General features: G+C 32.0%; 1 protein-coding gene across 2 annotated transcripts; it reads left to right on the top strand.

The window, feature by feature from the left end:
- Positions 1-5145: 5145 nt before the first annotated feature.
- On the top strand, positions 5146-10273 carry LOC111035463 (protein tyrosine phosphatase type IVA 1). Of its 2 annotated transcripts, none has more exons than XM_022317097.1 (5): positions 5146-5310; positions 8531-9010; positions 9086-9217; positions 9306-9472; positions 9541-10273. In XM_022317097.1, the coding sequence occupies exons 2-5, from the start codon at positions 8885-8887 to the stop codon at positions 9650-9652; spliced, it is 537 nt and encodes a 178-aa protein (XP_022172789.1). In that variant the 5' UTR covers positions 5146-5310; positions 8531-8884; the 3' UTR covers positions 9653-10273. The 2 variants fall into 2 exon arrangements, with proteins under 2 accessions (XP_022172789.1, XP_022172790.1); XM_022317098.1 differs by lacking the exon at positions 5146-5310 and adding an exon at positions 5750-5918.
- Positions 10274-12277: the final 2004 nt, after the last annotated feature.

Here is a 12277-nt window from a genome sequence, read left to right as displayed (position 1 = left end):
TACCCTTCACAATGACCGTCGCCACCGTCCCCTATCAAGCAAGCATCTAAACTCTATAAACGATTCCATTACAAAAACTACTTCATTATTCAAATCCTCGTACATCTAATTTATCCTCACTAGACCTTCACAATAAAACCTGTAGGCCATCCAGTATCCACTAAACAGAAAAAAATCCAGGGACCTATTACCTAATTATTATTCATACATAATTTATGTAAAAAATAATAATAAAAAGTAAATAAATATAAAAAAAATTATAATGAAGTCTTAACTTAGACTAGACTATATTATGATATTATTACTAATTACTTTTCGGAAAACATTTTGCTACTTTTAAATAAAAAAAAACAATTATTTTTATCTTTAAATAACCTCCCCCGGAACTTTTTTTAAAATCCTAGTAAGAACTTTGCCAAAAGTACCTATAAAATATTTTTTAAGATTTTAAAATAAATATTATTGGACAATGACTAACTATTACCACAGTTAAAAGATAAAAACTAATGAAAACTTACAACTTTCGGCTTCTGATAACATTTTTAACCTCCTAAAACTTATTCCTTCTTATAGTGTAAATACAGAATAAATTAACACCGTTAATTTTCTTTAATAATTATTATTTTTATTAAATTACACAATTATAAGTCCTGGGATATTAATGCCTTACAAAACCTAAAAACATTTCCTAAATAAAACACTTTTATACCCTAAAAATTCTAAATAATTCACTTCATTTTTAAGATTCTGAGAGTATTATTTTTCTGTTTGAAATTCATAAGTTTTTTATTTTCATAGCTAAAATTAAAATGTTTAATACAAGGTTTCCATACCACTTTTTCTATTCATTTAACAAAAAAAAAAAATAGTTTACTAAACGGAACATAAATTTTTTACGTGCTTTTGAATTTATAATTTATTCAATATTTGATATTCAGCTGTTAATTAACGAATTCCCATTATCGACTTTTGATATTTTGTTGTATTTCCAAAACGAACAACCGTAGACTCTTGAAATCTTCATCAAATTAACATTTTTAATGCATGGTAAAATGTTCAAACTATTTTGACTCTTTTGTGCTATTAATAGCCATAAGAAATATTAGCCACAAAGATTTTTAGATTTTGAAAATTATTTTTCAGTTAATAATTCATAAAAGTTTTTCTTTTCATAATTAACATTACACATTGTATTAGAAGATTCCCGACAAATGTTTCTACCTCTATAAAAAAAAGCTTAAAATATAACAGTAATAATTACATATAATTATGTATTATGATGTATAATATAATTAAGTTTAAGTTAGCTGTTAAGGACTGAATCACGAGTAAGAAATAATGGTTATGCGTATAAATAATATATATATATATATATATTATATAGGGTGTATCAAGCATAGACATAATATCTATTATGATCTATTATGTCTATGGTATCAAGAAGTTCTAACATATGGCCCATATGTCCACATGATATTCAATATTATGTCAGAACTCCATATGATACACCATATATATCTAGTATTCCATTGATCATTCATTATACTATTTATACATACCTTTACTATGTAAATAAACAATGCTAGTACAGTAGTACCTACAACCTACCTACCTACCTATTTTTGGTTATAAAGTGTTCATATTTTTATAGTCAATTGTTCATTTCTATAAATCGTTTGAATTTTCTGAGAATTCATAATGAGAAATTTCCATAATAAACGTAACAATTGTAATATTGTTGCTAGAAAGCTATATCCAGAATTGAATGCGAAGCCCGCTTGATAGACGTATAATCATTTTTTATAGGTAGGAGTCATTAGAATACATTTTGGCTATTGCTATTTTGTTATGTAGCACTGTAGCAGAATGGTTTCGCTGTATTTCTTCGGAAATGGATAGAATAATATTGTTCCATTTTCATTGTTTTCAATAATTAAACCCAAAACTATACTGAAAATACCCTAACAGAGTAACCACACTTGAAGGGTAGCAGTCACGGATACGTGACACACTGACACGTGAGTACACCCGATGTCGCGTACAGCTCGTGTGGTAGCCGGTACCCGGTAGGTCGTAGGTATTATATTATGGTGCGGACTGCGGGCGGTGGGGAAATACAACGTTATTGTACAAAATTATTTTTGGCTACCGGTTACGATTCTAGGTCAAAAATTCAATGTAAAAATATCCAAATCAAAAAGACTACAGAGTACGCAGAATACTGATACCAGTATCGAGTACCTACCATAAAATATTCAATTTAAATTATTTATTAATTATTATTTGAGCATTGAGCATATGATTTATTTACTAATTTATTGTTCCTACCTAGCTACCTATATATACATTTATATTCAATCTGTCTATATATAATATAAACTCGTATCCACTTAAATTAATGTAATCGCCAAGAATATAAAATATTTGATCTTATTATAACTCGAAATCACTTATAAAAATTATTTATAGTTTTATATTTTATAACCTCTATTTTCATAATATTGTAGTAGGTATCCGTTTCATAATATTTTTAGTTTATCCTGTCTGTATAGAATAATTGAATATAGATCAAAGGTATATGTTTGTGGCCTGTTACTTGATACAATATGGTCAAATGGTCAATGATGCGCGTTTTTATCAATTTTCACTTCAACAAAACTGTAGTTTCATAAATCAATAGCTCTTTGAATATCAATATCAACATTTATATTAACATAATATTATATATCAGATATCTACAGACTACAAAGTAAATACCTACTAAATATTCCAAACCTAAATTTAGACTTCAATCAGTTCAATCAAAAGTTATTCACTAATATTTTTTAATTCTACAGGCTTTTTTGTAGTCAGTAGGTATAGATGATAATCTATAGTACATTAGTGCCTATTCACCATTCTGTAGGTACTTTAGATTGCAACTTTGGTAAGCGGCTATCCACAAACTAATTTTTATTATTTTATAGAAACGCTAAATAATTTATCCAGAAGCCCAGAGCTAGCACTGACCCTGAGGGGGCTCCACCTCAACAATCCTCAACGATGATTATTGATTTAAAAGTTAAGGTTGTGGTTATGATAACTTCATAACATTATAATTTAAAAATACAAAATATATTGCCAAAATAAATTATTATTTATAAGTATTTAACCCGTTACCTTAAAGTTAAATATTTTTTTGATTGAACGAAATTTATTATCTTTGATGATTAAGTATGACTGGAATTTACAAATTTTTACTTTATTATATATTATTGATATACAGCTATAGACTTAGAGTACCCTTAAGTTTATCGAGCTTGTCGAGTGCTAAATTCACCATAATATGGCATGAACTTTGACTTCATGTGCGTTCCATCCCACATTGTTCACAACTGTAAACCCAAGCTCATATCAAAAGCTTAAATATTAATTAAAGTTGAAACACGTACGTGACAACCCCTTCCCGACCATGACAAGTTTATTTGAAAATAACATATGTAGGTCCTCTTTTTGCGAATTGTAATTTTTCAGCATTTGCTTTCATATAAGTATAGTAATAATAAGTAATCCCTCATTTCCCTCAAAGGTTAAAGTTCCAGCTCCTAGCACCCATGAAAGTTGCTTGGATAACAAAACCGCGAAGAACGAGACCATATAAGATGTAAAGCAATGTGAAAAAGGAGAACTTATATTATACGTATAGTGCATACATATTAATATGATATTTATACACTTGATAAAGTGAATATACTTAGTCATTTACCCATTTAGAATATCTTATGTTTATATTTTATAAGAATCAAAATCAACACGTACTGATAGTTTGAGTAACAGCCATGAATTATATTTTAATTTGACATTCGTCGACAAAATACCGCCCATTACTACGGTGGAATCGTGTTTTCTCTGCATTACAAAAATATTCACCAAGGAAATAATATAAAAAAGGTTAGGAGGATCCATCCCATACCGCCCCCGTAAATAAGCCACTAGTCCCATTATCGACTATTACATTATAAATTATAATATATTACTATATTATATAGGTCATCTAACTAGGTACTGTTATGTAAGCAGTGTACACTGTACATATTAATATATTATTGTATACCTATACGTAACACATACAGACATACAGATCAACAGCTGATGAGTTCAGTGTATAGATATGACGTCGTATGTATACAAACGATATCATAATATTATATTAGTATCGTTATTGTGCACACCAGTTCACGAGTCACGACCAAGGACCTACTGTTCCGCTATGTAGTGTATAGGTCACGTCGGTTGACTAACGACTAACGAGTAATGAGCAAGATCGAGGGCCTCACTGTCGACGACCCCGTGGTCGGCGTTCAAGTGGGTCGATCGGTGGGTGGTTGAATGGAGAGTTATTTTTGACGGATCGTCCAGAGACTATTAATTCGTCAGGGTCAGCAACCCTTGACTAATAGTTGCCTACCAAGGACGTGTAGACGACGTCAATCCATTTCCGTCACCGACGGCTACGTCCTCTGTTGGCGGCACTGGAGAACAAATATTGTATTGCAATTTCAAATTTGTAATGTTTAAAAGTCAACTCACTACTGTAGTACACAGTACTAGTGCACTACTGTCTAGTAGTTAGTACTCTAGTATATTGTAACGACAATATTGGTTTGCGTCGTTCATTCGTTTGAAACAGTCAATTTCCCCCCACTTACGTAGTACGATTTTGTTCGTTTTGCAGACGTTACAGCAGGCAGTGTAAAAGACCGACGGTTCGTGTTTTTTTTTTTTACTAAACAAATGAAATTCTGATGGGGTCAAACAATTATTATAGTCTTAAATTATCGTCACCGCCCGTCAAAAAACGAATCATTACCATTCGCATTTCCCATTCCCATTTCCCGCACGTTAAACCGTGCGCTGACTGCCGAGTTGCTGGGTCATGACGTCAGCAACGGTGACGGCGGCAGGCGGCAGCAAAGCGCGGCACGACGGCGGCCGTGGAGACCGTAAAATCGTTAGGTGGGGGAGCGCCGCCAACAACCGACACGCACACCCCTCCCGACCTCGCCCACCAGTAAACTCCGTCATCGTCCCCACTCGTCGCGGTAACGGGCTGGTCGACTCCGCCGCCGCCGCCGCCGCCGCCTCGCAGCCGTAGCAGCACTGCAGCGGCAGTCATCACTCCCGAAGTCGACTCCGTTCGTTTGGCGATGTTATTTAAAACCCCGGGCTGGTAACGGGAAATTCGTTCGTACTGGTATGTGTACAGTTTTTGGCAGTTTTTCCGTTGATTTAACGACGTCTACTTCCATGGTCATTCATCGAGCACTGCAGGTAAGTGCGCACAGCTTTCGGCTAGCTCACGAATTCCGCGCGAATCGTCTAGATCGCTTTGAAATTATAAAATATTAAAATAATATCGACACGACGTATAGGTCGTCCGCAGCACAGGCTACGATCGTTATTTCAGGTAGATAGGTAGGCAGACGGACGGACTCCACGAGTACACGATGTTTGCACGGGCGACAGGAATCATCCGCGATCTCCGTCGGGTCGGTTGTTTTACGCGTGTCACGATCGCAATGGCGTTTAGCCATAAATAGAGGTACGCACGGCTGTCGACGATCTTGAGGGGCGGTCGGATGACGACGACCGTTGTGGCATGATTTTTGTTGTCGGGGAGGGGAGGGAGTAATAAGGATCGAAGTGGCCTGCAACTATTGTGGCGGCCGTCGACCACGTCTTGCTGTCTCAGTCTTGGTGGCGATTGCTGCCAGCACACAATCTTCTACAATCATAGTCTTATCGCAACAATAATATAATATTAAGTACAATATTATCGTCGTTCAATTTTGAATTTTCCTAGGGGCCATTCCACGTACACCGACGTCCGATCAACTGACATTGTATTTTACCGTATACCATAGTCCATAATTTTGTTGGCAAGTATATAATATATACCCTGCAATTGTTATACCTATTTGTTATGGTTGTCGTATCATACGTGACCGACATGAGGCTGTGTCCAATCTCGAATTCCACTGATAGCATATTCTTCTGACAATTGCTCATTGTTTTCTCTGTAATGTCCAGTGTCAATTTATGAGAAATTGTTAATTTTTCTAACAATTTAGTCATGGGTTGTTTCATAAGGACTTTCCCAGTTTTTCTTGATTTTTCATGATTTCTTAGTTCATGTATAATAATGTAATATAGTAAATCAATCATCTGTCTAGGACAATACAAATTAATTTAACAAAATAGGCATACCAGTTATGAGAGATTACCAAGTTAACAGAAAAATAGTTAACAAAAAATATGTTTTACCTTTATGTTGTTAGTCATTCTAAGACACCTACCAATAAATCGAAATAGTTTTTGTAAAATAAGTTTAGAAACTAGGTATATTTACATGAAAGATTTTTCTGCACTTATAGTGATAGGTACTATGGAAATAGAAACCTGATTCATTCTGAACTCTATTATTATATTGATAAATTAATAAGTAGATACTTTGTAAATTTAACACAAATAATAATGTAGTTCCTGTTGATAAGGTATTGGTAAGTGTCACATAGGTTTAAAAGCATACAGCTAATTTAAATAAATAGCAAAAAGTGAAAAAGATAATGATGTAGTAATTGACTTTCTTACCTAGATATGTTATAATAAAAATAGAGAGTACCTAACTAGTAAAAGTAGGTTGTATAATCATGTAGGTCTAACACTGAGGTTTTAGTTGTCTGATGTTTTTGAAGTGAAATCTGAAGTATTACAATTAATTTTATACATATATTTCTTAAATCACATTTGTGTATACCTATCTTATAAATATTGTAGGTACATTTAAATCAGTCAGGTTTCTTTTAACAATTAACATTCATCAAAAATCCACATTCCTTTTTATTGACTTATAGAAAAATTATAATCTTATAATACTAATACTATAATAATAATAGAGCCTTAAATACTATAGTTAATCGTAATTATTATAATACACTTATATTTTTTTATTTGTTGTCTAAAATGTATTTAGAAATAGATTTGAATTGGTTTTTAAGCTCAGTAAGATTAGTTAGAAAATACTCAGTACCAATTGTATTTTTACTCCCAAAATGAAGTACTTATCAATTGTTATCTAGTTAGGAATATATATTGACATTAATAGCTTAATTTTAGGGCTAAGTGAGTTATAAAAAACCATTTTGCATGATATTTAAAAAAAATTGAATTGGTATTGAGTAGTTACTCTAGTCTCTAATATTTATTTTAATACATTTTGTAAATTGTTTATGAATTATAATGATGCCCTTTACGTCATAATGATTTTGTTGCCATAATACTGAGGAAGCCATAGGCATTTTAAATTGTGTGTCATAACAAACTGAAAACAACAACTCATTTTAAAACTAAATTATGGTTATTTTTAAACCTTGATCTTAAGTTGATTATGTAATCGAATCCAAAAAGTACCTACTTAATAACAATTTAAAGATTGCTTTCAGATTTATTTTTATTCCATTAAATTATGGGTTTAGTTAATTCTTAAATAGGTAATAGATTTTTTTGATCAGTTAACAATTTGTACTTATGACAAAAAGGAAATATATATTTTATATAAAAAAAAAATGTTTACCCAAAGGCCAAAGGTTATTTTTGTGATTAAATATTCACATAAAAATAAAGATGCGTAAATAACAATAAACAATAGTACAGGTTAGCAGTTAAATAGTTTAAAAAAAAAAAATAGTAGGTGACGTTTAAAGTTTTCAGCTATATATTACTTAATTATTTATTTAACAGTCATTTTATGACTATTAAATTTGAATAATTTTAAATAAAAGTATTTTCTCATCAAATGTTTTGTGAGGGGTAAATAAGATTGTTTAAACTGTCTATGTGATTTTCATACACAATTAAAGTACCCAATCATAAATTATTAAAATATCATAAATTGTAATGTTTATATTTGATGTGCAAAGTGATTTAGTATTAAAATAATATTAGTTATGACTTATGAACAAACAAGATAATATATTTTTCAGTTGCCTTAATTATTATTTTTTTACAACTTGCTTATTATGCAATATTTACTGAATCTTATGATTGTTAAATTTATCCAGCCGTAATTGTATGTAATATAGTTTGTTCAGAGTAAGTGCTTAGGACTAATAATAAAAAAAGGTTAGTGGTTTTAACTAGGCACTTAGTGAGAGGACATTTGAGCGGATAGACTAGTTAAATATTGCATTTAATAGTTGTGATCCACTTAATGAAATGTTTTTGGTCTGATGCTGGCATGTTCAATGCATCTAATTGATTGTTACAAACCATATCAAGCATAATAATGTCTCCACATAGAGAAATAATAATATAATTTTAGGTATCTACACAATTTGTAAATAATTTATTAAAAGAAAAATATCCTATGAAGAATAATTATACCTAGTTTAATCTCTGAGTCATGATGTTTATCAATAATAGCCTAAGATAAGCGCTTGTCAACACAAAAACTATTTATCATTCTTATCTGGTCAATACATTTTGTTTACAGGTTGTTAAATCTGTAGCAGCCTTTGGTTTCATGGATTTGTCGTTAGACAGCAGTGAATATTGCCAGGCACAACACAATAAATTGGATGTGAATGCATACTAAATCATTTTATTTGAATATTATGCTTGCTCGTTGAACAAGCATTGATCCTAATCTATCCTTATTGTTGAATCGTTTTCCTCGATAATTTAGTATAATTTGTTGGTCATAAGAACAAAAACGCTGCTGTTAATTAATGGACTAAAGACTTGACTGTTTTTGTCTTCAGTTTTCAGTTTGGACACAGAAATCATCTTAACAGTAGTACATCCTTATATAATTTAATTTTCCTGTTATATATTATAAATCGGCTCAATGAGCAACGAAACTATAATGCGTCAAAAAGACATAAGACCACCACCCTGCGAGATTGAATATAAGGGCATGCGATTTCTAATCACCGATAGACCTAATGATCAGATAATTCACAATTATGTAGCTGTAAGTAATACAAATACTTTTAATGTAAGCTTAAGTTGTATTAAAATAAATTAAACTACATTTTTGTAATTTTAGGAATTAAAGAGGCATAACGTTAAACATGTTGTGCGTGTTTGCGAACCAACATACAAAATAGATGAATTGAAAGCAGAAGGTATTGTGGTGACCGACTTGGCATACGACGATGGTACATCCCCTGCAAATGAGGTAAGGACTGTAATAAATTTAATTAAATATTATTTTGCACACTTAAAAAAATGATGCATTTTCCATTTTACTTTGTTTTGTTGGTTAGTTGATAGAAGAGTGGTTTGAATTATTACGAAATCAGTTCCGTACAGACGAGGGCAGCTGTGTTGCTGTGCATTGTGTAGCTGGTTTGGGTCGTGCGCCTGTCTTAGTCGCTCTGGCATTGATAGAACTTGGGTTGAAGTATGAAGATGCCGTTCAGTTAATCAGAGAGTGCGTACATAACTAACCAAAATATTACCTGTCAATGTGCTGATTTTTAAGGTATAACATTTCTTTAGGAAACGAAGAGGAGCTATAAATTCTAAACAACTGGCATTTCTAGAAAAGTACCGTCCGAAATCTAAACTGAAGATGAAGAATGGACATAAGTCTACTTGTTGCATCCAATGAACACATCCCCCTTATTTCGGTCAAACCAAACTTAAACTAATAATCAATTTTATGCATAGCACAAACATAATAATCACCAAAAACACTTAGAGAAACCCATGAACACTAACAATTGAATATGTACTGCTGTTGCGATAAAAGATCTGATAACCTTACATCTAGTGTAGTGCAAAATAATTAGCGTGTTTAAAGAAAAATTTAATCAAATTGTTAAACGTAAATAAATTTAATTTGCTTTTCCCGAAAATTTCTTCAACTTTTGCTTTACATCCTAAATAATATGGAGTTTAGTAATATGTTATTAAAGTAACTTACTATAATAATAATAATAATAATACATTTTTTTGTTGTTATAAAATAAGACCATTTACTGTCAAATAATGCATTTCTCATAACCAATGTCTTCTAAAAAATAATATTCAAATCAAATTGATATCAATATACAACTAAACTCATTTTATACTTTGATACTATTTTGTTTATTTCCATTAAGTACGAAATATATTATAAAAGTGCTTTCAATCACATAATAATATGAACTTTAAACTTATGATTAGTTCTAAAAATGACGGAGTAGATGATCCTGTCTATAATCATACTTTGGAAGTGCAATTGCGTTAACTAACATACCAAAAAGACTACCAGTTATGATTATATAATAAATATTAGCTAATTCAATTTTGATTATACTTTTACAATATAATAACTTATTATAATAAATTATCGATGCGCATACATTTCCCCCCAACTATTATTGTGCATTGGATTTTTTTTTGAATTTTAAGTATTTTTGCGAATGTGTAGCAATTTGTTTCCAAAATATAAACAAATATATATATATATATATATATATACATAGAAATACTTGAATGGATTGTGTAAATTGATTATTGAAAGTAGGGTTGCTCTTTCATACACTCCTTGCACACGCTAGGTCGTACACAGCTAGTAAATATTACTAGATATTATGTTCGTCTTAACTCACGTGGCAGTTACCTTAAGTGTTCTCTCTCCTAACATCCACCCTTCTCCATACAATGCTCAAAATGTTATAGCAGTCACGTGGAATACGAGAATCCTACATCGTGTCAAATAATAAATTCTTCCGATTGTCTGACGAAAAATATGAGCGTTATATAAAAAATACTATCCAATCAATACTTTATTATTGCGTAACACGACTATGATATTATTAAGTCGATGACGTAATAACTCCGCGCAAGGCATTGCTGTGAGGCGGGCAGCGTTCTACTTCCTTTGTGTGGATAAGGCGCACCCCTCTGCCCTCACCCGTCCAAACAACTGAAGCGGTTCTGGATCACTGGGTGAAATGTACAACTCGAAAACCCGGAAAACCCCGTATTATTTAATATTTTGTGTTGAAAAAAAATTATATGCGTTGACGGTGAGTTGTAGGGAAGAGCAAAAAAAAAACCCCTCATTGGCAAACCACTGAACTTGAACTCCATTTGGTTTTCGACACCACACAGACATCTTTTCGAGTGTGACGTGTCGATGGCGGCAAACCTCTGCCAAAAATACGACACGACGACGACGACAATATTAAAATAACGATTAAGCGGATGACAAACAGTTGCCAAACGCGTTGATTCGTTTAGAGGCCGCCAAAAAGACGATTTTTGTTTTTATGTCGCGAGATTTCTGATGTTTTCACGACGCGCGTAGAAAACGACAGCACGCTGCTGATCATCGAATATTGACATATTGTTGTGGTTATTATTTTTTGTGAAACACGAAAAATGTTATGTCTAATCAGGGTAACCCGCCTGACCAATTAAACTGACTGACTTTAAATTATGCTATATGTGTTTTTTTTATCAGAAATTTGACCTCCCCCAAATGCCCAACCATAATTGATTCTCATTTCTAATCTATAATCAGTTAAGTGAGAATACACCTGGAGAAAATTGGTTCTTTTCAGGGTGTAGAGAAGATATCTTCTCTGTATCGTGGTTTGTTTGAACATCCCCATGTGACATCCTGCCTCAGACAGTGGAACTGGTCTAGATGGTAATGTGTCGCGTGAGAATTTGCGTGTTTTCTCGCTGGGCAGAGTATAGATAGGTACTTATTGTTTAATTATACGTTAAATACTACAATAATAGTATTTAATTTTTATTAAGTATTAACATTTTCCTTCACTATCGGTAACATCACGTATTATTTAAAAGTTAATGAGTGAATAATCAAAGACATTATTGACTTACACATTTTACCAGATAACTATTATAATTACAAAAATATATTGGGCATTTATTTTATATTATAGAAATAACAGAACGAATTGTGTTACAATACTGTGGACTCACCCTTCTTTGGTTGACCTTACTCCTAAGGTTTTTGAAAGTTAGGTTTCTATCATGTTTTCTTATCTCCGGGAAATCAAATAATTGTTTTTATTATTTCCAGATGTCAGCTATAGTTAATCAAAAGTTTTGATGCATTATTATACAAACTTGAACTAAACTTAGAACGTTTGAATTTTATCAGAATACCTTCCTATAGTATATTATGTACTATCGCTATGTAGTATCCTTTTGCAATTCCTCCTGCAGAAGTGCAGTACGGCTGTTTAACTCGTTGAGGTAAGCCGACTAATTTAAA

Source organism: Myzus persicae, unplaced genomic scaffold (genome assembly GCF_001856785.1).
Source record: "Myzus persicae strain clone G006 unplaced genomic scaffold, MPER_G0061.0, whole genome shotgun sequence".
NCBI classification, from domain to species: Eukaryota; Metazoa; Arthropoda; class Insecta; order Hemiptera; family Aphididae; genus Myzus; species Myzus persicae.
This window is presented reverse-complemented; position numbering and strand designations above follow the sequence as displayed.